This window comes from Henckelia pumila, chromosome 1 (assembly GCF_033568475.1).
Source record: "Henckelia pumila isolate YLH828 chromosome 1, ASM3356847v2, whole genome shotgun sequence".
Lineage (NCBI taxonomy): Eukaryota > Viridiplantae > Streptophyta > Magnoliopsida > Lamiales > Gesneriaceae > Henckelia > Henckelia pumila.
The window spans coordinates 179176164-179202984 of record NC_133120.1 but is presented as its reverse complement, the minus strand read 5'-3'; the positions used below and the strand labels follow the sequence as shown (position 1 = coordinate 179202984).

The 26821-nt window shown below is 39.0% G+C and overlaps 2 protein-coding genes and 1 non-coding gene across 3 annotated transcripts; 1 reads left to right on the top strand and 2 right to left on the bottom strand.

Moving 5' to 3' along the window:
• Positions 1-6937: 6937 nt before the first annotated feature.
• Positions 6938-8417, bottom strand: LOC140874531 (uncharacterized). Its single transcript, XM_073277829.1, has 4 exons — positions 8349-8417; positions 7513-8266; positions 7383-7416; positions 6938-7277 (listed from the first exon to the last, which is right to left on the bottom strand). The coding sequence occupies exons 1-4, from the start codon at positions 8415-8417 to the stop codon at positions 6938-6940; spliced, it is 1197 nt and encodes a 398-aa protein (XP_073133930.1).
• A 3589-nt stretch (positions 8418-12006) lies between these two features.
• LOC140876762 (small nucleolar RNA R71) lies at positions 12007-12113 on the bottom strand. Its single transcript, XR_012148997.1, has one exon. It is a non-coding gene; the product is annotated as a small nucleolar RNA R71 (small nucleolar RNA).
• A 1009-nt stretch (positions 12114-13122) lies between these two features.
• Positions 13123-13741, top strand: LOC140874530 (uncharacterized). Its single transcript, XM_073277828.1, has 2 exons — positions 13123-13277; positions 13360-13741. Exons 1-2 carry the CDS (start codon positions 13123-13125, stop codon positions 13739-13741), a joined length of 537 nt encoding a protein of 178 aa, XP_073133929.1.
• The last annotated feature ends 13080 nt before the right edge of the window (positions 13742-26821 follow it).

Below are 26821 nucleotides of genomic sequence, written 5' to 3'. Positions count from 1 at the left end.
AATTGTTATATTTATTTGAAATCTAGTACTCGAGATAGGCGATTTTGAATAGGACCATAGGAAAATACATCATTGGTGTTTATAGAGTTCGAGAGGCCTATAACTCCTTTGAAGCCTTTGTAAGAATTACTGTACAATTTACCGGATTTAATAGTTGAACTTAGATAGAGATATTGAGTTTGCTATTGAATACGAATTTCTGCTTGACACTCGAGAGAGGAAGTATAAAATAATAGGAATTTTTGGCTAATAAACTAAAAGAATTTATGATATAGATTTCTTTATGAATTAACTTGGTGGATGGTTAAGTGATGTCGAACCTCTAGAATTTGTCTCTCATTGAATTTTCATTTTGCGAACTCATTGTTAATTATTTATTGCAATTTTTAGTTATTTAAACTCAACCCATTCTCGTAGCTCTACATAAGATTAAGATTTTATTAGTTGCACATATTTAATATAATATCATTTTATTCATTCTTTGTGGGATCGACTTGGACTCATTTTATATATTAAAACTTGACACCGTGCACTTGCGGGCAAAAAATTACTCAACAAGTTTTTGGCGCCATTGCCGGGGATTGAATTTTATTTGACTTATATTAAATTGTGCTAATTAGTCTTAATTTTTATTTAAAGCATTTTATTTTATTTTGTTGGTTCTAATTTTAAAATTTTTCCTGTCTATGCAGTTTATAAGAAAAAGACAAAGTTACGACTCGCTGCTCTTTGATCCGAAAATCGAGAAAACTTCTAAAGCTTTGAGAAAAGCTAGAAGAGAAGAGTTTCAACAAATGGCTGAAGAAATGGAAAGATTTGTTGAAAAAACCTTAACTTCTAATATTTAAATAAATAAAGAAAATACGAAAATTTTTAAAAAATTTGGCATGACCTATTTGTATGAATAATAAAACCACCTGTCTCAAATAGCAATATAAAATAAACCTCAACCCGAGGTAAACATCCCACAAGGCATATATAGACAGTATCCAATTCGACGCTAGACGAAAGGAAATAAAATATTTAAAGTTTACATGCCAACATAATTGCAGGGAATAACACATCCTGATACTGGAAAGGAAACAACATACGACAATGTATAATTATTACAATGACATAATGCGGTAAGAAAAGAGCGGCAACGGTCAGGGCGTACCACCGAACACCTACGGACCCTGAAAATCCTGCCCCGCAGCCTCGTCTGCATACTCACCTGCAACAAGCATAGTAGTGAGCCTAAAATCCCAGCAAGATTTAAATAATACAGCAAGGGTTCAAAATAATGCATCATACTCAAAATAGGACTAAATACGCTTATGAAATCTCACACGAAGGGAAAAAGTCATAACATGCCCGAAGTAATAACAATATCAATTTGCGGTGAAAAACACAACCATGATTCATGCATCCTTTACTTTTACTTTTGAATTTGGATCATTGATTGTGACTATGGTTTTGATCGATCAATGGCTATAGTATACAATGCCGGCAAGGAAACCGAGTTCTTCTCGGCCCCACATTGCCCCTCTAATTGGTAGGGAAGTCGAGATTTCTCCCAACCCCGATCTACACGTCTAATTTGGTAGGGAAGTCGAGATGTTTTTCGACCCCGATCTACACGTCTCAATTTGGCAAGTGACCCAGGGCATCCCTGACCCATCATTGCACGTCTAAGTCACAATCAACTCACTTCATTCTTGAACTTTTCAATTCAACATTTTCTCATTTCAACATTAATCTTTATAAGCATTCTTTAAATAAGACTTCTAGACTAGAATAAATGAGTTTGAAGTCACACACGCGAATAAATAGGCGTTGAATAATTTAAATGACACAACCTCAAAATATAGCATGACGTGAATTGTTATGGATGATTGGAGTGTAGGGGAGCACCCTCGGCTTAAAGGCTTTCTCCTTCCACTTAAGTTTACGCCTACAAGGGCCTAACTCGAGCGGTTAACCCATAAAATCCATAAATCATCCTATTTAATTCCAAAAGACTTTCCGTTTAAACCGGTACCTCAAACGCACCTTAAAATACACCAAGGATCAGTAGTCAACCTTTACTAGTAGCCTGAACAACCCAAACAATTTAAATTTCCGGACAGCCCCTAGAAGATAGAAAAAATCTGCTCACGACACTCCAACTTAAAACGCACCTAACTTAATCGATTCTTATCCGAAATAAGCCCAAATTGAACAGACGCGAACCTAACATCACCCCCAATAAGAGGAGCTAGGTTAGCCCCTGTCCAGAACTCAAGAAGGTCATGGTCAGAACCAATCTCTAGAGGAAAACCTCTTAGGCTAGAAAATTCTGTTTTGGCACTCTTAAGACAAAGGCTTCCCAAACTCACTCCTCATGTCCTAACACCTCAAAAACCCACCCAAACATCCTTCAAGTGTCCCTAAATGTCCAGAAAGAGTTCTTGAGCTAGTCACTTTCCCGGTGCTAGCTCAATCCGAATGTTTAATCTCATACGACTAGTTGGCACCCTCAAACACTACGATCTAACATCCCATAAATAATTCTCTAAGACCAGCCCCTAACACCCATCTAACACACTTCCAAGATATAATTCTCATCCAAGAAACTCACCTTGGGCAGCCCTTAACCCCTCCTCCATCCATGTTATCAAGATTTCATTTCAAACGCCCAACATTCAAGTCATATTACAACATTTCAAAACATAAGTATAAAAAGGCTTGCATAATACCATATGAGACTTAAAATAAATCAATAAAACATAATAAATAGGTCGAATACTCCATGTATAATCTGACTTTTTCCTTTAATTCATGCCAACCACATTAGAATGCAAGGAATTGACCAAACATGTTTGAAATACAAGCTAGCAACTACATCTACACAAAAAGAATCACCTCCTCCATAGACCCTGCTGGAAAACGATACATACACACACATTTATCATGAAAAAGATGAAAAATTTGAGTTAAGGAGGAAGGACCCAAAAATCATATACTCTATGCTTGGGTTTTAAAGAGGGAAGAAGAACTCTTGCCTAACACTTACAAGACCAAGAAGAAGAGGAGGCAGCTGCTGTTTGGAAGTCACGACCAGCAGCAAATACGGCTTCCTATTGTGGCTTCGGGGCGGTTGCACGGTGGCTGGAGGCAGGGGAGGATGGCCGGCGGCAAGAGGGAAGGAAAGAGGGGCGGCCGATGGGTTTGCTTTGAGAGAACAAGTAAAGTGGCCTGAGGAATGGGAGGGGAAAGGAGAGTGACGGCTAGTAGGCTTTAGAAATGCTAGGGTTTAATTTTTGGTGTGATATTTTAAGTATATGTATGTATAGGTGTGAGTGTGTGAGAGTAGGGCAAGTCAAAGTGCTTTTTGACCAATAAAAGTAATAGTTTTGATTTTACAACACTAGCTTGTAGAATTGCCCCTAATTTAAATTTCTAAGTCTAGAATCTTAATTTTAAATGCCAAGGATGAAATTTCAATTGTCTGGGTCCAAAAAGGCTAATTTGGAAAATTTAAAGAATTATGCGCGAAAATGCCCTTACGCGATTTTTTCTTAAATGGAAAAATCTAAAAATAAAGATTTTATTTTATTTTCTTCACCTCTCAAGAAATTTAGGTCGCCTATATTTAAAATGGAGGATTTTCCTGCCGTGTTTGCCTTTGCCGCGCGCCGAAGCCGGAAGTCACCAATACAAGTAATTTAAGCAATTAAAATTTTAATATCATACAAATAAATTCTAAGGAGATTTAAATCATTTAAATTACCATAAAATTTATAATTTTAAACATTAAAACTAATTTAGGCATGGAATTTAATTTTATGGATTTTAGGCGTCACAATTCCTCCCTCCCTAAATAGAAATTTCGTCCACGAAATTAAAGCTTACCGAAGAGCTCCGGGTAGCGAGTCCTGATGTCAACCTCTGACTCCCAAGTGGCTTCCTCATCTGTATGGTGCAACCATCCAACCTTGACCATTGGTATCGACTTGTTGCGAAGTCTCCTCTCTTGCCTCCCAAGAATCCGATCGGGGCTCTCCTCATAGGTCTTGTGAGGAGATAACTGAAGAGGTTCACAACTGAGCATATGAGATGGATTCGAGATATACTTCCTGAACATAGACACGTGGAAGACATTATGGACTCCATCAAGGCTAGGTGGCAAGGCTACTCTATACGCCAATGCCCATATCCTGTCCAATATCTCGAAAGGTCCAATGAACCTCGGTGCCAACTTCCCTTTCTTGCCAAACCTCATCACACCTTTCATAGTAGCTACTCGGACAAACACGTGATCTCCCACCGAAAATTCCAAGTCTCTCCTCCTATGATCAGCGTAACTCTTATGTCTGCTCTGAGCAGTCCTCATCCTGTCTCGAATCTTGGCTACAACCTCAGCTGTCTGCTGTACAATCTCCGATCCTAACTTCGATCTCTCACCGGCCTCGGTCCACAACACCGGTAATCTACACGGTCTTCCATACAATGCCTCATAAGGTGCCATACCGATAGTGGCCTGATAACTGTTATTATATGCAAACTCCACTAAGGGTAATCTTGACTCCCAGCTGCCCTGAAAGTCAATGTCACAAGTCCTCAAAAGATCCTCCAATATCTGTATTACCCTCTCGGATTACCCATCTGTCTAAGGGTGAAATTATGTGCTATACAGGAGTTTCGTCCCCAAGGCTGAATGAAGACTCTTCCAAAATGATGAAGTGAACTCTGGATCTCGGTCAGACACTATGGAGACAGGGATACCATGAAGTCTGACTATCTCACGGATGTAAAACTCCGCATACTGAGCCATGGAGTAGGTCGTCCTCACCGGTAGGAAGTGCGCCGAATTAGTGAGGCGGTCTACAACAACCCAAATGGCATTCGAATTCTTCACCGTCCTTGGCAACCCCACTACGAAATCCATCGTAACATTCTCCCATTTCCACTCAGGTATAGGGAGAGGCTTGAGTAAACCAGCGGGTCTTTGATGTTCCGCCTTAACCTGCTGGCAAGTCAGACACTTAGCCACAAATTGGGCAATGTCTCGTTTCATGCCCGGCCACCAATACAACTGCTGAAGATCATGGTACATCTTCGTGCTCCCTGAGTGGATGGATTATGGTGATGCATGAGCCTCTGCCATGATCGTAGTTTGCAAAGAATCACCTGCAGGCACCCAAAACCGTCCCTTGAATTTCACAATCCCATCCACCACTGAGTACAAACCACTACTCCTCTCCTCATCTCTCTGTCTCCACTTACCTAATTGCTCATCATTAGCTTGTTTAGCACGGATACGGTCAAACAATATAGTCCCCACTGTCAATGAAGATAATCGGGGCGCTCTACCCCTGGCATAAAACTTCAAATCAAACCTTTGAATTTCATACTACAAAGGTCTAGACACTGACAAAGAGGAAATCACTGCTGCTTTCCTACTCAAGGCATCCGCAACGACATTAGCCTTACCCGGATGGTAACTAATGTCGCAGTTGTAGTCCTTCACTAACTCTAGCCATCTCCGTTGCCTCATGTTCAACTCCTTCTGGGTGAAGAAGTACTTGAGGCTCTTATGGTCCGTAAAGATCTTGCACTTTTCCCCATAGAGATAGTGCCTCCAAATCTTGAGTGCGAAGACTACGGCAGCCAACTCCAAATCATGAGTAGGATAATTCTTCTCGTGTCCCTTCAACTGCCTGGAAGCATAGGCAATCACTTTCTCTCGGTGCATAAGAACTGCTCCTAATCCCAGCTTAGAAGCATCCGTGTAAACAACAAAGTCACCTTGCCCTGATGGAATGGCTAAGACTGGCGTTGTCGTGAGAGTTGTCTTCAATACGTCAAAGATCTCTTGACACTCCCGACTCCAATCAAACTTGGCATTCTTCTTGGTCAATGCGGTCAAGGGCACTGCAATGGACGAAAAGCCCTTGATGAACTTCCTATAATAGCCTGCCAAACCAAGGAAGCTGCGAATCTCCGATGCATCACTAGGTATAGTCCACTCCTTTACTGCTTGAACCTTAGAGGGATCAACCTCTACACCACTCTTGGAGATTACATGACCCAAGAATGCTACTCTCTCCAACCAAAATCACACTTGTCGAACTTAGCATACAATTTCTGATCTTGAAGCACGTCAAGGACTGCCCTCAAGTGTTGGGCATGCTCCGCTCGGTCCTTAGATTAGATGAGGATGTCGTCAATGAAAACAATAACAAACCGGTCTAAGTATGGCTGAAAGACGCGGTTCATGAGATCCATGAAGATCGCGGGTGCATTCGTCAACCCAAACGGATCACAAGGAACTCGTAGTGGCCGTAACGAGTCCTAAACGTTGTCTTGGATACATCTGACTCCTTCACCGTCAACTGGTGATAACCAGCACGAAGATCAATCTTCAAAAATACAGAGGCTCCTTGTAACTGATCAAAGAGGTCTTCAATCCTGGGTAATGGGTATTTGTTCTTCACAGTCACTCCATTCAACTCCCGGTAATCAATACACAATCTTAGGCTCCCATCCTTCTTCTTCACAAAGAGAACCGGTGCGCCCCATGGAGAGAAACAAGGGCATATAAAACCCTTGTCTAGAAACTCTTGAATCTGCTCTTTCAACTCCTTCATTTCTTTAGGCGCGAATCTATATGATGCCTTAGAAATTGGCGCGGTACCCGGGACCAAATTGATAGAGAAATCAATCTCCCTATCGGGCGGAAGACCTACAACATCTTCCGAAAACACATCTCCAAAATCTCGAACTACATCCACATCTGTAATCATGGGTCTAACAGGCATTTCTGTCAAGGTCAAACTTGCCAAGAATGTCTCACAGCCCTCCAACATGAACTGTCTTGCCTGAAGAAAAAATATGACTTGGCCTTCCTCCGACTCTTAGCTGCCTCAAACCAGAAAGGCTCAACACCTTCCGGTCTAACCAACACTGATCTTTGCTAAAAATCAATAACAACTGCATTCTTCACCATCCAATCCATCCCAAGAATCAGATCGAACTCGAGGATGGGCAAAACTATAAGGTCTGCAACCACCGTCCGACCCTGTAAAAGAAGTTCAAGACTCCTGACTAAGATCTTGGTGGTAAGCTCTTCCCCTGACGGGATAATAACTGAGAACCCCACCAATAATTCCTCTCGCTGAATACCCCATTTGAGCACAAACGCCTCAGAAATAAAAGAATGTGTAGCCCCCGAGTCTAATAATGTCTTGGTGGCTACACCAGCTACTAAGATCCTTTTTGTAAAAACCACAGTCACATCGTAGTAGTTGGGTCTCCTAACCAAAAGTTAAATCTATGCTCATCCTAATACAATCAGCTCCCAATATTCTAAGCATGCAGATAACAACCAACAAAATCATGCAATAACACACAAATCTTACGCAATTTCCCCAATAAACTCAAGAATATCTAGCCCTTAGTATAACCAAATTCTCACTTAAAACGGTTCACCAACATAAATCCACAAATAAATTTAAGGTACCGATTTAACTTGAAAGCTTAAATTATTACCTGTGATCAGGGTGGTATCAGGGTCGGCCTCCTTGGCCTGCATCACGATGACTCGCCCAGTCGCGGGCCTCCGGACATCTGGACAGTAAGCAACCACATGTCCTGGTTTCTTGCACTTGAAGAAAACCCCCGCTCCCATCAAGCATTTCCCAAAATGGTGATGATGGCATTCCCTGCAAAGCGGTTTCTCCCTAGAATTGGGAGGAACGGGTCTCTGGGCCTGATGCCCCTGAGGTCTGTGGGCCTGACGCCCCTGCTGACGCGGTGGTCCATAGTACGGCTTCTTGTCGTGCTGCTGCTGCTGCTGGCCATGAGCTGAGAATGGCCTCTGACTCTGCACCTCAGCGCTGATATCCCTCAGTCTCTGCTCAGACCTCAAGGCCCGCCTCAGGGCAGAAGCATAGTCAGCTGGCTCTGCCATAAGTACACCCCAACGGATGGCGGGTCGTAGCCCCACAATGAAGTGGTGGAGATTCGCCTCCTCGTTGTCTCCGATCAAAGGCACAAAGTGGCAAACCCTCTTAAAATTCACCACAAACTGAGCCACTGATAAATCTCCCTGTCGCAGGCTCATAAACTCCGTCTTCAAAAGGGCCCTCACATCCGCGGTAAAATACTTCTCAAAGAAAAGTCTCTTGAACTCAGTCCAAGGTAGGGTAGCTGGATCCACAGTCTTCTCCACTCCCTCCCACCAGAGGGCAGCATCATCCTGCAGAAGAAATATAGCACAACGCACTCGATCTGGATCTCCCAACTGCATATAGCGGAAGATCACCTCCAGCGAACGAATCCATCCTTCCGCTACCAGCGGATCCCGCCAGCACCTAAGTCCCAACATCCGCGGCTGGTGGAGGTGGAGGTGGCGGCGGTGGAGGCTCCAAAGCACGACCGCGACGAGGGGCCATCTGTATGCAAGTCCAAATTCCAAGGTTCAAATTCCATGACTTAAGAGTCCTTTAAAATTTTAAGTGCTCAAGAACTTTAAAACTCTTATTCTCAACATTTAAACAGACAAAGATAACAAAATTTTAAATCTTATAGACTTTGAGGCAAGATCTCCCGAGTTCCAACGTTCGGAGGTAGGCACATCCCAAGCCCAATGGCCATGCTCTGATACCAACTGAAACAACCCTAACTTCTAATATTTAAATAAATAAAGAAAATACAAAACATTTTTAAAAAAATTGGCATGACCTATTTGTTTGAATAATAAAACCACCTGTCTCAAACAACAATTTAAAATAAACCTCAACCCGAGGTAAACTTCCCACAAGGCATACATAGACAGTATCCAATTCGACGCCAGACAAAAGGAAATAAAATATTTAAAGTTTACATGCCAACATAATTGCATGGAATAACACATCCTGCTACTGGAAAGGAAACAACATAAGACAATGTATAATTATTACAATGACATAATGCGGAAAGAAAAGAGCGGAAACGATCAGGGCGTGCCACCGAACACCTACGGACCCTGGAAATCCTGCCCCGTAGCCTCGTCTGCATACTCACCTGCAACAAGCATAGTAGTGAGCCTAAAAGCCCAGCAAGATTTAAATAATACCGCAAGGGTTCAAAATAATGCATCATACTCAAAATAGGACTAAATACGCTTATGAAATCTCACACGAAGGGAAAAAGTCATAACATGCCCGAAGTAATAACAATATCAATATGCGGTGAAAAACACAACCATGATTCATTCATCCTTTAATTTTACTTTTGAATTTGGATCCTCGATTGTGACTATGATTTTGATCGATCAATGGCTATAGTATATAATGCCGGCAAGGAAACCGAGTTCTTCTCTTCCCCAAATTACCCCTCTGATTGGTAGGGAAGTCAAGATTTCTCCCAACCCCGATCTACACGTCTAATTTGGTAGGGAAGTCGAGATGTCTCCCGACCCCGATCTACATGTCTCAATTTGGCAAGTGACCCAGGGCATCCCCTGACCCATCATTGCACGTCTAAGTCACAATCAACTCATTCATTCTTTAAATTTTCCTTTCATTAAACATTTTCTCATTTCAACATTAATCTTTACAAGCATTCCTTAAATAAAACTTCGGGACCAGAATAAATGAGTTTGAAGTCACAACACGCGAATAAATAGGATTTGAATAATTTAAATGACACAACCTCAAAATATAGCATGACATGACTTTTTATGGATGATTGGAGTTTAGGGGAGCACCCTCGGCTTAAAAGCTTTCTCCTTCCACTAAAGTTTACGCCTACAAGGGCCTAACTCGAGCGGTTAATCCATAAAATCCATAACTCATCCTATTTAATTCCAAAAGACTTTCCCTTCGAACAGGTGCCTCAAACGCACCTTAAAATACACCTAGGATCAGTAGTCAACCTTTAATGATAGCCCGAACAACCCAAACAATTTACATTTCCAGACAGCCCCTAGAAGATAGAAAAAATCTGCTCACGACATTCCAACTTAAAACGCACCTAACTTAATCGATTCTTATCCGAAATAAGCCAAAATTGAACCGACACGAACCTAACATCACCCCCAACCTATCCAGACCTCAAGAAGGTCACGGTCAGAACCAATCTCTAGAGGCAAACCGCTTAGGCTAGAAAATTCTGTTTTGGCTTTCTTAAGACTAAGGCTTCCCAAACTCACTCCCCATGTCCTAACACCTCAAAAACCCACCCAAACATCCTCCAAGTGTCCCTAAATGTCCAGAAAGAGTTCTTGAACTAGTCACTTTCCCAGTGCTAGCTCAATTCGAATGTTTAATATCATACGACTAGTTGGCACTCTCAAACACTATGATATAACATCCCATCAATAATTATCTAAGACCAGCCCCTAACACCCATCTAACACACTTCCAAGATATCATTCTCATCCAAGAAACTCACCTTGGGCAGCCCTTAAACCCTCCTCCATCCATGTTATCAAGATTTGATTCAAACGCCCAACATTCAAGTCATATTGCAACATTTCAAAACATAAGTATAAAAATGCTTGCATAATACCATATGAGACTTAAAATCAATCAATGAAACATAATAAAGGGGTCGAATACTCCATGTATAATCTGAATTTTTCCTTTAATTCATGCAAACCCCATTAGAATGCAAGGAATTGACCAAACATGTTTGAAATACAAGCTAGCAACTACATCTACACAAAAAGAATCACCTCCTCCATAGACCCTGCTGGAAAACGATACATACACACACATTTATCATGAAAAAGATGAAAAATTCAAGTTAAGGAGGAAGGACCCAAAAATCATATACTCTATGCTTGGGTTTTAAAGAGGGAAGAAGAACTCTTGCCTAACACTTGCAAGACCAAGAAGAAGAGGAGGCTGCTGCTGTTTGGAAGTCACGACCAGCAGCAACTACGGCTTCCTATGGTGGCCCCGGGGCGGTTGCATGGCAGCTGGAGGCAGGGGAGGACGGCCGGCGGCAAGAGGGAAGGAAAGAGGGGCGGCCGATGGGTTTGCTTTGAGAGAAGAAGTAAAGTGGCCTGAGGAATGGGAGGGGAAAGGAGAGTGACAGCTAGTAGGCTTTAGAAATGCTAGGGTTTAATTTTTTGTGTGATATTTTAAGTGTATGTATGTATAGGTGTGAGTGTGTGAGAGTAGGGCAAGTCAAAAGTGCTTTTTGACCAATAAAAGTGATAGTTTTGATTTTACAACACTAGCTTGTAGAATTGCCCTTAATTTAAATTTCTAAGTCTAGAATCTCAAATTTTAAATGCCAAGAATGAAATTTCAATTGTCCGGGTCCAAAAAGGCTAATTTGGAAAATTTAAAGAATTATGCGCGAAAATGCCCTTACTCGATTTTTTCTTTAATGGAAAAATCTAAAAATAAAGATTTTATTTTATTTTCTTCACATCTCAAGAAATTTAGGTCGCCTATATTTAAAATGGAGGATTTCTCCGCCGTATTTTCCTTTGCCATGCGCCGAAGCCGAAAGTCACCAATACAAGTAATTTGAGCAATTAAAATTTTAATATCATACAAATAAATTCTAAGGAGATTTAAATCATTTAAATTACCATAAATTTTAGAATTTTAAACATTAAAACTAATTTAGGCATGGAATTTAATTTTATGGGTTTTAGGTGTCACAGTTGTCAATAATGCTTCGGTGCCAATCAGAGATCACTTTCGACCGGTGATCAATAATCATTATTCTGGGATAGCTCGGCAGAATATTACAGCAAAAAAATTTTAGTTGAAGCCAGCTCTGATTAATATGGTGCAGCATAATCAGTTTAGGGGTGCAGCTACTGAAGATCCAAATTTGCACCTGCGAACTTTTCTGGAGATTACTGACACAGTAAAGATTCATGGTGTTATTGAAGACACCATCAGACTACGATTGTTCCCGTTCTTTCTTAGGGACAATGCTCGTAGTTGGTTGCAGCCACTACCTCTTGGGAGCATCACTACATAGGAGGACATGACATCTAAATTTCTGGCTAAGTATTTTCCTCCTGCCAAGTCTGCCCAACTGAAAATTGAGATCACCACTTTCAAACTGCAATATTATGAGCTACTGTATGAAGCTTGGGAGCGTTACAAGGAATTGCTTCAGAAGTTTCCAAACCATAATTTTCCTGATTGGGAACAAATCGAATTATTCTACAATGGTTTGAATGGACCAACGAGGATTTCTGTGGATACTGCTGCTGGAGGTTCAATATTCGCTAAATTTCCTGCTGAGGCGTATGAGATGCTTGAGCAAATGACTATTAATAGTTATCAGTGGCCGAGCGAGAGAACCGCGATAAGGAAACCTGCTGGAATTCATGAAGTTGATGCGTTCACTGCCTTGACTGCTCAGATGGCTACTATTTCTACACAATTGGCTGCACTGACCAAAGGAAATCAAAGTTCAAACGAGTCGGCATCACTAGTGAATATCGTAACTTCTCCTGATGGATTTGTGAGTGTGGAGCAAGCTCAGTATGTGAACAACCAAAATTTTATTGGCTATCGAGGTAATCATATACCAAATCAATATCATTCTAGTTTGCGCAATAATGAGAATTTTTCATATTTAAATAATAATAATGTATTGAATCCTCCACCGGGGTTCAATAATAAAAAGAATGAGGGTAGGTCATCTTTGGAGGATTTGGTTGGTAATTTTATTTTTGAGTCAAACAAAAAGATTTGAGAGAACTGAGAATAGGCTTGATAATATGGAGATACACTTGACCAATGTGGGTGCTTCTATGAAAAATCTTGAAATACAAATTGGTCAACTTGCAAATGCCTTGAGAAATCAGCAGAGAGTTTCTTTTCCTAGCAACAGTGAGGTGAATCCAATAGAGCAATGCAATGCTGTTATTTTGAGAAGTGGTAAGGAATTTGGGGTAGATGAACCAAAAGTAGTGGATGATGAGGATCGATTTGAAGAGATTGAGGTTGAATCTGAAGAATCTGTCAGTAAAAATTCTAGCAAGTCTGCAGTTATGCCTGAGAAACCACATGTGTAAAAGCTGTTCTGCCATATCCTCAGCGGTTCAAGAAAAAAGCGTTGGATTAGAAGTTTTCTATGTTTCTTGACATCTTCAAGAAAATTCATATAAATATTCCATTCGTTGATGCTTTGGAGCAAATGCCACACTATGCAAATTTCATGAAGAATGTGATGGCAAGGAAGAGAAAGCTTGAAGAATTTGAGACAGTGAAGTTGACAGAGGAGTGCAGCGCCATCCTGCAAAAAGAAACTACCACAAAAATTGAAAGATGCAGGGAGTTTTACTATTCCTTGTATTATTGGTGGTGCGACTGTTAATAGGGCATTAGGTGATTTAGGTGCAAGTATTAATTTAATGTCTTTGTCTATTATCAGGTCTTTGGAGCTTGGTGAGGTGAAACCAACCACGATTACTCTGCAGTTGGCTGACCGTTCTCTGACTTATCCTCGTGGTATTGTGGAGAATGTATTGGTAAAAGTAGATAAATTTATTTTTACTGCTGACTTTGTAGTGCTTGACATGGAAGAAGCTCAAGATGTCCCTCTAATTTTGGGGCGACCATTCTTGGCAACTGGAAGAGATTTAATTGATGTGCAGGAGGGTGGATTAATTCTACGAGTTGGTGGTGAAGCGGTCACTTTTAATATTTATAAGACCATTAATTATCAAGATGAGGTACGTGCTTGTAATCACATTGATTTATTTGATTCTTCTATGAATAATTTTGGTGTAGGAATAGAGTTGAAAAGTGGGTGAGATCCGAAGGTGGCGAAGAAGGTGAAACAGAAAGCTAAGTCCAAGATCATTTTTGAGTATGTTTGGAGGGTGAAAGAGAGGAACAAAACCTCCAATAAAATGACAGGAATTGGCTAAAATCAGCTTCAAGTCGGGCTGAAGACTTTAAACCAAGCGCTTTTTGGAAGGCAACCCAAGTTTTATTTTATTTTTTTATTGTTTTAGTATTTTCAATTTTTTAATTTATTTAATTTTTAATTTTTTTGAGGGCATGTCTTGTTCACGCGCTAACATTTAATTTTCGACTCTAGGTCCTTTGTAAAGAAATATCGAGTATCAATGTACCTGCCCCCGAAATTATGATGGGATATGACTATTGACGGTTATGCCACAGGTATGTGCATTCCTCTATTCTTGTTATTGAATTATCGTACATTGAAGACAATGCACATATTTATGTTTGGGGGGGGGTTTTTAAAAATTGTGAAAAATTTGAAAATTTTTCATGAGTTAGTTTGAGTTAAATACATGATGTGTAATTGTGTTGGCCTATGATGAAAATAATTTTTGGTGATGAAATGTCAATGTTAACTATATTTAATCTTGAGTTCTCCTCATATTCACTATGACTTGATTGTTGACACTCTAGTGATTAGAGAAGCTTTGTGATTTTGTGAGTGAGTTGGATGATTTGATTCTTAACTTTGATGATTTATACTTGAAACCGAGGTAGACTTCTACAAGCTTAGAAATGATTTAGGCAAAATTTTTATTGAATGATGAAAAGTTTCCAAAGAAACAAAGATTTTTTTTTTACAACTCCATCCGGGCCTGGAAAGGGATTGAAATACTAATCACCAATCCATGGCTATGTTTGCGGATAAAATGGGGTTGATGCTCCATCCGGGCTATAGACGAGGGGATTGAAATCCGAATCTTATCTTTAGTTATAGCTAAGTCTGCGGGTAATTATTGTGGCTAAAATAAAACTGGGTGCAAAATCCAGCGATGTAATGAAAAAAATATGATATAACTTGAAAAGTCCTTTTGATCATAGTGAGTAGAAGTTGAACTTGGTGGAGAGTGTTTTGAAACTAGAGAGCGGAATTGATGAATCTATGAAACAAACTTGTTGCATTAGTGTATCAAAAGCGAGGAGGATAGACAAGATTGGCAAATCACACACACACGAGAACTCTTGAGAAAATTAGAGGACATGTGTATTGAATCTTGGAATGTAAAAATTCGGAGGTCGACTATATTACTCGTTATTGTTTTTATCGGGACTAGCAAAAGTCTAAGTTTGGGGGAATTTGATAAGTGCATTTTATGCACTTAATTTGCATATGATTTGACTTGGCTTTTGTGATGTATCGAGTAGATTTTATGCGTATTTTTTGTAATTTTTTTGAGATGCAAGGATTGGAGGAAAAGTAACGAGAAGAGATGGAAAAGGTAATTACGGAGCTGCAATTTTACAAATTAACTGGAGCTGGTAGATACATCCAAATCCGATATACACTGTTTGCAATGAATTTTAAGATGTTTTAAAGCTTCTGTCAAAAATTCAGCTCAATCCGATGGATAAAACTCAAGTTATGATTTTCGCAAGAATGCAGTGCGAGTTGGATGTGCTGTAGCACACCCGCGCCCGGAACACGTGCACCCGCGCCTTGTAGCTCTTATTTTGATAAAATTATCGGCAATCAGTGCCCCTGCACCCTAGGACATCTCTCCAGCATCCTGGAACCCAAAAACGCGGCGCACCAGTGCCCGAGGGTGGCGCACCCGCGCCTGACGTGTCTTATTTTCGGAAACTTTTAGTCTTGAACTTTAAAAGGACTCTTTGGCTTATATCAGGTTAGAATCGAGGGTTTTAATCAGTTTTTGAAGGCTAGAGACGGCTAAAGACCAAGGAAAAGGGAGAATAAGCATTCTTGGCACAAAGACGGACGAAGCAACTACCAGAGACGGAGAAGCATATCTACCTTCATTTTTATTTCATTCTTTCTCCTAATTTTTGAATGATGTTCAAGAACATGCTTTGTTTGATTTTTATTTTCATCATGAACTAATTCCTTTGTCTAGAGGGACGATGTAGCTTGACTTGAAACCATGTTTTTTATATTTTGATTGATATATTAGAATTATTCATTCGGTTTATTTGTGTTATCCTGAATTGATTGCGTTCAATTAACTGATCATTAGTTGAATTGTTATATTTATTTGAAATCTAGCACTCGAGAGAGGCAATTTTGAATAGGACCGTAGGAAAATACATCATTGGTGTTTATAGAGTTTGAGAGGCCTATAACTCCATTGAAGCCTTTGTAATAATTACTGTGCAATTTACCGGATTTAATAGTTGAACTTAGATAGAGATATTGAGTTTACTATTGAATACGAATTTCTGCTTGACACTCTAGAGAGGTAGTATAAAATAATAGGAATTCTTGGCTAATAAACGAGAAGAATTTATGATATAGATTTCTTTATGAATTAACTTGGTGGATGGTTAAGTGATGTTGAACCTTTAGAATTTGTCTCTCATTGGATTTTCGTCTTGCGAACTCGTTGTTAATTAATTTTATTTATTGCAATTTTTAGTTATTTAAACTCAACCCATTTTCGTAGTTCTACATAGGATTAAAATTTTATTAGTTGCAAATATTTAATATAATATCATTTTATTCATTCTCTGTGGGATCGACTTGGACTCATTTTCTATATTAAAACATGACACCGTGCAATTGCGGGCACAAAATTACGCAACACTTATAGATTGGCTTTGCCACTGTATCTGTCAAGTATCCACGATGTGTTCCATTTATCTGAATTCAGTGATTTTCAAAAATGTCCATCCCTATGTCATTTTAGGAAATTTCACTCCCTTCACTTAAGAAGTCCAACTTCTCTTTTGCTAAATTTAACTCTTTAAATTTAATTATCTCAACGGAGATTAGTAATTCATTACTTGTGTAACCCTCAATGGTTCAGGGATACAGCTAGCCGTGGGCTCACAACTCCTTGTGACTCGGAACAACAATTTCTGACTTACCCATCGAATCATGGTAAGAGCGCCTAGCAACATCGCCCCATGATTCCCTAGGTATCACTGATAGTGCCTGCAAGAACCAGTAGGTTTTGGTTAGCGTACAGTACGGTCCCTTCAACCAAATATCTCGATCGAATCAATAACTATTGGTACATCGAGAGTCGTTCGAGATTCGTTAACTATGCAATACATCTTGAAGATCAAATAGTGACATCACATGTGCTACTAGGAAACCAAGTAACCTAAAGCACATCATGTACTCTACCAGATATTTGTCACACTAATATCTCCTCAGATCGCATAGGATATCCACACTCGCAAGCGTGTGGTGAATCCTTGACAAAAAAGCATCGAATCCTATATGTATCGTAACTGTACCCAATCTCGACACCTGATGACCCTCATAGAGTCGGTAAACGAGTCAAAGTACAGTACTAGCATATAGAGTCTCCATGATGTTTCAAGTAGTAAAGACTAATGGTGTACAACCAAAACCGCGGACTTATCCACTCAATTAATGATAACCACTTGGAAAGTCCGAATAGGGTAGTTCGATCATACATAATATGAATATCCATTTGCATGCTTCGAACATCTCTATGTTCTGTACCAATGAAACGTGGTACTAGGCATCGCAAATGCTAGTCTCAATCTCAAGCGATTCTTATCCTTATTAGCGGATGGCTCCATTGACTAGGAACTGTTTAGATATACAGTGATTATAAGATGTGTTTCATGATAGTCATTCAATTCTACTATCACATCTTACATGCACTCTAGTATATTCAAGGTCTTTATCTAAACATCGTATTGTATGCCACAACAAAATATTATGGATCAGCGATATTGTCTGCAGAGGCCACTCTCTCGACAGTGATGTCTCCTCTTTCCATGATCTCCCGGATGATGTGGTATTTCCTCAGTATGTGTTTGGATCTTTGATGAGACCTTGGTTACTTTGCCTGAGCAATGGCACTAGTGTTGTCACAGTACACCGGGACTGGACCAACAGCTTTAGGAATGACCGCCAACTCTTGGACAAAACTCCTCATCCAAACGGCCTCTTTAGCAGCAGCTGATGCTGCAATGTATTCTGCCTCAGTGGTGAAATCCGCTGTGGTGTTCTGCTTGGAACTCTTCCAAGAGACAACACCGCCATTGAGCATGAATACAAATCCAGAGGTTGATTTCGAGTCATCCACATCACTTTGGAAGCTAGAGTCGGTATAGCCTTCCAATTTCAATTCTCTTCTACCATAAACCATGAATACATTCTTAGTCCTTCTTAAGTACTTAAGAATATCCTTCACAGCTTTCCAATGCATTTGACCGGGGTTGGCTTGATATCTGCTCGTGACACTCAGAGCATAGGCCACATCCGGTCTGTTAGATATCATCCCATACATGATACTCCCTATGACTGACGCATATGGTATATGTGTCATTTTCTCTATCTTTTCGTCAGTCTTGGGAGACATACACTTGGATAGAGAAACTCCATGGCACATAGGTAGATGTCCTCTCTTGAACTCATCCATAGAAAACCTTTTCAGTATGGTGTCGATGTAGGTTGCTTGAGTTAGTCCTATCATTCTCTTATATCTATCTCTATAGATTTGTATTCCTAGAATATAGGATGCTTCACCTAAGTCCTTCATCGAGAATCTACCTGACAACCATATCTTTGTTGACTGAAACATCCCAACATCATTCCCAATGAGTAGGATGTCATCAACATAAAGTACTAAGAATGCCACAGCATCCTTAACTACTTTTTTGTATACGCACGGTTCCTTCCGGGTTCTTGATGAAACCAACTTCTTGATGCCTGTTTGAGACCACAAATTGATCTTTGAAGCTTTCATACCTTATGCTCGCTTCCCATGGATGTGAATCCCTCGGGCTGCATCACATAGATCTCTTCCTTAATGTTTCTATTAAGAAATGCAGTCTTCACATCTATTTGCCATATCTCATTGTCATACCAAGCTGCTATGGCAATAAGGATTCTTATGGACTTGAACATTGCGACTAGTGAAAAAGTTTCATCATAGTCAACACCTTGTCTTTGAGTATAACCTTTTGCGACCAATCGTGCCTTGTAGGTCAGTACCTTACCATCAGGCCCAAGTTTTCTCTTGTAGATCCATTTACACCCTATTGGAACAATTCCATCGGGAGGATCTACTAAAGACCAAACTTGGTTTGTATGCATCGAGTCTATTTCCGACTGCATAGCTTCAAGCCATAAGTTCGAATCAGCATTAGAAATTGCTTCCTTGATGTTTCTTGGATCACATCCAATGTCGGGTTTACTTTGATCCCCTTCAAGAAGCAGACCATGTCGAATAGGAGGTCTAGAAGTCCTCTCGGATCTTCTAGGAAGAGGTGTGTCAAGTATTGGTTCCAGAGGTGCGGGATCGTTATTTTGTATCTCGGGTTCATCTCGTATTTCTTTGAGTTCCATCATCTTGCCTTTCTTATCTAGTAAGAACTCCTTCTCCATGAAAGTGGCATTCCTCAAAACAAACACTTTTGTTTCAGTAGGATGATGATACCCTACAAAATAACATAAGGTGGATCGACTATCCAAATTATCTCCCACTGTCTGCTTCACGTAAGCAGGACATCCCCAAATTCTTAAGTACGAATATTTAGGAGCTTTGTCATTCCATAATTCATATGGAGTTTTGTTCACTGCTTTAGTGTGGACATTGTTTAACAACAATACCACCATTTCAAGTGCATAGCCCCAAAACGAAGGTGGGAGCACAGTGAAGCTCATCATAGATCGAACCATGTCCAACAAAGTTTGATTGCGACGCTCCGAAATGCCATTTAGCTGAGGTGTCATAGGAGGAGTCCACTTAGAGAGAATCCCATTCTCTTTTAGATAGCCCAAAAACTCGGTACTTAAGTATTCTCCACCTCGATCTGATTGAAGTGCTTTAATACTCCTACCTAGTTTGTTTTTCTACTTCAGCCTTGAATTCTTTGAACTTTTCAAATGATTCAGACTTTATATTTCATCAAATATAAATACCCGTACCTAGAATAATCATCAGTAAAGGTAATGAAGTAGGTGTGACCATATTTAGTGCCAATACTAAATGGGCCGCAAACATTTGTATGGATCAAATCCAACAGATTTCGACCACGCTCAGGTTTTCCTTTGAAAGGAGATTTAGTCATTTTTCCTTTTAGGCAGGACTCACAAGTTGGTAGAGAGTTAATATAATACATATCAAACATGCCCTCTCCCACTAGCTTGTTCATCCTCCTTGAGGAAATATGATCTAGCCTAGCATGCCAAAGGTTTGCCAGGTTTTGACTATCATTTTTTCTTTTATTTGTTGTTGCCGGTTTATCAACATAATTAACTGGAACGTCTTTTAATTTTAAGTTATATAGATCGTTTTCAATTTGCCCATTTTCAATCAAACATTCATTCCTGTACATATTGCAAATCTCATTCGCAAAATTTCAAGAAAAACCATCTCTATCAAGCATAGAAATAGAAATAATGTTTTAATGAAATCTGGCACAAATGAAACATCTCTCAAAAATAGCTTAAAATGGTTTTACAAAATTTTAAACAAATGTCTCCTACAGCTTTGGCTTCAACTCTGGAACCATTCCCGAGCCTTAACTGGTTCTTACCCATCCTTAGCCTACGACTTCTTGTCATCATCTGCAACTCTTTGCAAATGTGAGATCCACATCTGGTATCCTATACCAAAGAAGTAGTATTAAGTGATACATTTATTTCAATATAAAATATATCCTTTGCATTTCGTAACTGCTCGATATATTCTTTGTTGTTGCGCTTCCAGTAACCGGGTTTCTTGCAGTGATGGCAAACTTCTTTAGACTTGTCCAGCTTTGCATGTAACATTTGGCCTTGAGATCATGGTCCCACCATTTCTCTAGTTCGGCCAACCTTTCCGAAGTTACATCAGTCGGGGCTGTTTTCGAAGGAGCCTTTTCTAGCACGTAGAAAATCTTCTCCGAACTCAGGACAATCTTAACTTACGAAACCAATCCGTATAGTTTGCGCCAGTCATTTTATTTTGTTTGAGAATAGAAACATGTGGATTACTCGAATTCATCATAATGAAATACTGAGATGAAAGTAGCTAATTATCAGTGATTGCTTAATTAATTTACTAAGACATAAAATAAGGCAAGATTAATTTTATGAATTACACTCCCACTATTTTAACGATTTCACTACCCTCTAGTGAAAACAAGAAACTATTTTCCTTAGTGGGAACATGGAGTCCAATTGATAAATCATAGTCCCGAATAATATCAGCCAACAATAATTTTCTAAAGGTAGAGCCCAATTGCTTTCAAAGCAACCCCCATGTTTTTACCTCATGTCCAATAAGGGCCCAATAATATGACGCTGTTTATTGTGACATGTCAAGATGACCCATCAATATTAAGTTGTGATGGACGGTCGCCATGTGGATCCCCAATAATATGATCCAATCCCATGGGAGTTCCACCCAACTTACAACGTGTGTCGATCCAATGTACAGCTTTTCGACGAACGGGCCACCCCCCCAATAATAATATGAGCCGGACCATGCCCGCGGGTAGCATCTCTTACATTGATCATTGATGGAAGGTAGGAACATTTAAACAATATTTAAATTCCCTTTGGTTAATCTTGATATAAATTTTAAATCATATTTAAAATGAGGGATTTTAATTTTGAAAATTGTCTCATCATTTAATAATTTGTATGTTTGCGGGATTCATGCAATTTATTCTAAACATGCATACAACAATAATATCAAATATTATATGAAGGAAGATCGATGCCTAGATCTTATCGACCCGTGGTTGCCAATCACGAGTCTAAATTCAATCCTAGGTGATATGCAAGTATGCAATGCAATCCTATTATATTGTGCTTCCAATTTACATTTCTTCGGTCTTTATTGTCTTCTGGGCCCACCATTGTCTTCAAATATTTATCTCCCACTAAGTCTAATAAATTTACAATAAATTTCGAAGACAAGTAGGGGATATATATTTAAGGGTGGGAAGGGGCCATAAACCAGGTCCACTTTTATTACAAATGATAAATCAAATTTGGGCCATAAACCAAGCCCATTAATATAACCCAACAACATTAATAAAAACCAAATGTAAACAACCTAACATACAACTACAAAAATTTTCATGGCAATCGATCATCCTCTTATCTAATAATTAATTCAATAATTAAATCATTGGATAACATGCAATGGCAACATAATTAAAAAATAAAATCAAATTTTATCTTATATCTCCATAAGATCATATCTTATTATCAATTGTACCAAAATGATTACTTTTATAAAATCTAATTTAACAGATAAAACTTAAAAATTTTCCAAAAATTCAAATTTATCCAAAAATCAATTTTAAAAATTTCGGACTCAAACAATTTGACCCGATGCCTCGTGGTCTAATCAAAACAAATTTCGATCGGACCAAAAAACTAAAATTTAAAAAATTTAAAATTCTAAAAATCAATTTTTAATTTTTCGGGCTGCCCGGGAACCCGCCCCCACGTGGGGCAGGGCAGCCCCACGTGGGGCCTGGGCAGCCCGTCGCTGCCCTTGGGCAGCGACGATGCGATCCAATCGCTGCCCTTGTTGCCCTTAAAATTTTAATTTAAATATTCTAAACTGTTCCTAATCGATTGAGCCGTCCGATAATAAGGATAAGGACCGCTCGAGTTTGAGACTAGCATTTGCGATGCAGAGTACCATGTTTCATTGGTAGGGAACATAGAGATGTTCGAAGCATGCAAATGGATATTCATATGATGAATGATCGAACTACCCTATCCGGACTTTCCAAGTGGTTATCACTTATCGAGTGGATAAAGTCCGCGGTTTTGGTTGTACACCATTAGTCCTTACTACTTGAAACATCATTGAGACTCTATATGCTAGTACTGTACTTTGACTCGTTTACCGACTCTATTGGGGTCATCAGGTGTCGGGATTGGGTACAGTTACAACACATATAGGAGTCGATGCTTTGTTGTCAAGGATTCACCACATACTTGCGAGTGTGGATATCCTATGCGATCTGAGGAGATATTAGTGTGACGAATCTCTGGCCAGAGTACATGATGTGTTTTAAGAAATGGTTTCTTAGTAACACATGCGATGTCACTATTTGATCTTCAAGGTGTATTGCATAGTTATCGAATCTCGAACGACTCTCGATTTACCAATGGTTGTTGATTCGATCGGGATATATGGATGAAGGGACCGTACTGTACGCTAACCAAAATCTATTGGTTCTTGCAGGCACTATCAGTGATACCTAGGGAATCATGGGGCGATGTTTCTAGGCGCTCTTACCATGATTCGATGGGCAAGTCGGAAATTGTTGTCCCGAGTCACAAGGAGTTATGAGCCCACGGCTAGCTGTATCCCTAAACCATTGAGGGTCACACAGAGTAATGGATTTTTAATCCCCGTTGAGATAGTTAAATTTAAAGAGTTAAATTTAATGAACAAAGAAGTTGGACTTCTTAATTAAGAGTAGAGGAGTAAGATTTCCTAAAATGACATAGGGATGGGCATTTTTGGAAATCACTGAATTCAGATTCAGAAAAATTTATCTTGACTTTAAAAGGTGCAGAAATGGTTTCTGTGCACATTGGTGAAATCGGTTTATCAATCGGAGTCATGATGAATTTTATATTAATTTCTGAACATGTGGGCTTTGCTTGTCGGGCTTGAACTTATGACTAATGGGCCCTAAGCTGTTAGCGGACTACATTATAAATAAGTTATTGCAGTACAGAAATTACACACAAAAGGTCACAATTTTCGAAAACCTAGTTTTTTTCTCTAACAGTGGCCACCCCCCTCCCCTCTGCTCGGAAAAATCCAGTCTGTGAATTTTGAATTACAGTCTGGTTTAACGGATCAAATTCGTTAATTCTCTTTGTAGAAACTTCTGATAGATTTTCTAGTGCAATCTATCAGAGGGATTAATTATCCGTTCGTGGACCTGATTGAAGAACAGTTCGTCCATCAGTTCCAGGGATATACAACAAGAGCAGAGAAATCTGTTGGTGTCCATAATCTCGATTCGAGATTGGAGGTAAAAATTTATAATTGTTATTTAATTTTTACACGCACAATTTAATCGTAAAGTTTTGATACCCATTATGGAATCGTTCCATATAAAATTTTTAAACTTCCGCTGCACCGGGTATCAATTCTGATTGATCTGATCGCCGCGTTCTTCAACATAGAAAACCAAGTAACCTAAAGCACATCATGTACTCTGACCAGAGATTTGTCACACTAATATCTTCTTAAATCGCATAGGATATCCACACTCGCAAGCGTGTGGTGAATCCTTTACAACAAAGCATCGACTCCTATATGTGTCGTAACTGTACCCAATCTCGACACCTGATGACCCTCATAGAGTCGGTAAACGAGTCAAAGTACAGTATTAGCATATAGAGTCTCCATGATGTTTCAAGTAGTAAGGACTAATGGTGTACAACCAAAACCGCGGACTTATCCACTCAATTAATGATAACCACTTGGAAAGTCCGAATAGGGTAGTTCGATCATCCATCATATGAATATCCATTTGCATGTTTCGAACATCTCTATGTTCTATACCAATGAAACGTGGTACTAGGCATCGCAAATGCTAGTCTCAATCTCAAGCGATCCTTATCCTTATTAGCGGACGGCTCAATTGACTAGGAACTGTTTAGAATATACAGTGATTATAAGATGTGTTTCATGATAGTCATTCAATTCTACTATCACATCTTACATGCACTCTAGTATATTCAAGGTTTTTATCTAAACATCATATAGTACGCCACAATATAATAATATGATAAAAGATAAAGTAAATGTCAATATAAAAGTGTAAATTATATTAAACAAAGATTGTTTACACAAAGAGTCACAAAAGCCCTTAGCCACAAGTTGGCTAACCGGGCACCCACTCTTTCAGTACGATCTGCGCAGCAGATCAAGAACAAGGGAATGGGTGGGCTCTTGTATGGATTGAGGTTGGGTTTTGCTTGGTTTAGGGTGACCGGAAGGACCTTGGGGAGGTCCTGCCAGTGGCGCTCCGGCCAGGGCTGGGTGGAGCTGGGCTGTAGAAGGGGGGGAAAGGGGCTGCGCGTGAGGTGGAGAGGTGAGCAAGCTAGTGTACGGATGTGTTTTGGGTGGAACGGGCAGGGCTCGGGTTTTTGGGTCCTGACTCGGGTCTAAAATATAATGGGTCAAATTATTTTGGTTCGGGTCTGGATTATATTATTTGGGCTTGGTTATTTTTGTTTTTAATTAATTAAGAGTTTAAGTTGTTAATTAATGGGCTTGTGCTTGGTTAATTAATTAATTGGACTAGTTTAATGGGCTTAAATAATTAATGAAGTGAGCTCACTAATTTTTCATGGGCCGTGTGATCTATGAGAATTATTGGGCCAAGTTATGTTGTGTTTAGTAATTTAATGATCTAATTTTTATGTTAATGGTCTCGTTAATAATTACTAGATTAATTTTGAGTGAATTAATTATATGGACTTAAATAATGTTTTTAGTGAGCTCATTAGTTTTTCATGGGTCTGGGGTCCATGAGAGTTAATGGGTCAAGTCATGTTGGGCTAAATGCTTATTGGGCCAGTCTAGAAATTTTTGAGTTTAAGTCAGTGGTCAGCAACTCGAACAAGTCTTTAGAAAAATAAAAGGTCCGTAAATATATATTTAATTCATTCATGCATTTTTATTAGATATATAAGTATGATTTTTAAGAAAATAAATTAAATATATATTTACTTGCAAATTTTGATGAATTAAAGAAATGATGAGAATTTTTAAGTTCATGCATCATGTAAGAATTTTTATGTTAAGTTTGAAGGCATGTTAAGAAAAATAATATTTTTATGGAAGTTGAAGTGAATGTGAAAAGTGATGTGGTTGGAGGCCGGGATACCTGGGCCCGGTGACCTTCCTGATAATGTTTATATTATAATGATCTTATGGATCCAACATCGAGTATTGGTGAAGTGGCAGCACAGAGGTAGGAACCCCACCGCCACGTACGTTGGTTTTTATGGTTAATCAATCGTTAAGTGAGGCCACCGACATGGATACGACCTTTTGGAATTAAGAAATTAAGACATGTCAATTTATGAAATTTATTAAGGATGATGTTTATGATATAATATGATGATGATGCTTATGATTAATTTATACATGTTCATATGCATATATTTTTAAGATCATGCACGTATAAGTATATTCACGTATTTTATATGATGTGTGCTTGTGTGTGGTTTCATGTTGTTACCTAAGAATAGAACGTGCTGAGCCTCTAAACTCACTAGATTTAAATGGTGCAGGTGAGTATGAGAATAATGAAGAAAATATGGGTCCCAAAAGGTCTTAAATAATTTTTGTTCGTAAGGTCATGTTTCACTATATTTTTTGAGCGTATATCTTAGTATTTGATTGACATATAAGCCACCCCAATCGCTTGTGCCTATAAAAAGTGAGAAAAATATATACCTATTGGATATCTTGGACTTGAACTCTTTATATATTATAAATTCATACCTAATAGAGGCATAAAAGGAAAGTGAGATATTACCGTAAAATCAATATTGTGATATCAGGCTTGACAACCATCGTATGTAGTGTATTTATTTAGTTTCCTAATAATGTGTTTATAACTTCTTTACAGTAGTTCTATGTGTGTATATATATACAATCGTATTCATTAATAAAATGTTAAGCCGTTCATTATTTATTTTGTCTTATTCTCCCATTATCCAATATTGCATCAAAGCGAGACGGTTCCTTGTTGTGAAAAATACTCGCAAGCGTACGGGTGTCATGTTTTAATATAGTGATAAAATCAAGTATCGATCCCACAGAGAGTAAAATGAAAATATCTAGTACTTGTAATTAAAATAGTCTAAACTTTATCTAAAAAATTAAAATCTCAGAATTTTGCTGAAAAATAAATAATCAAACGAGTTCTTGATAGCA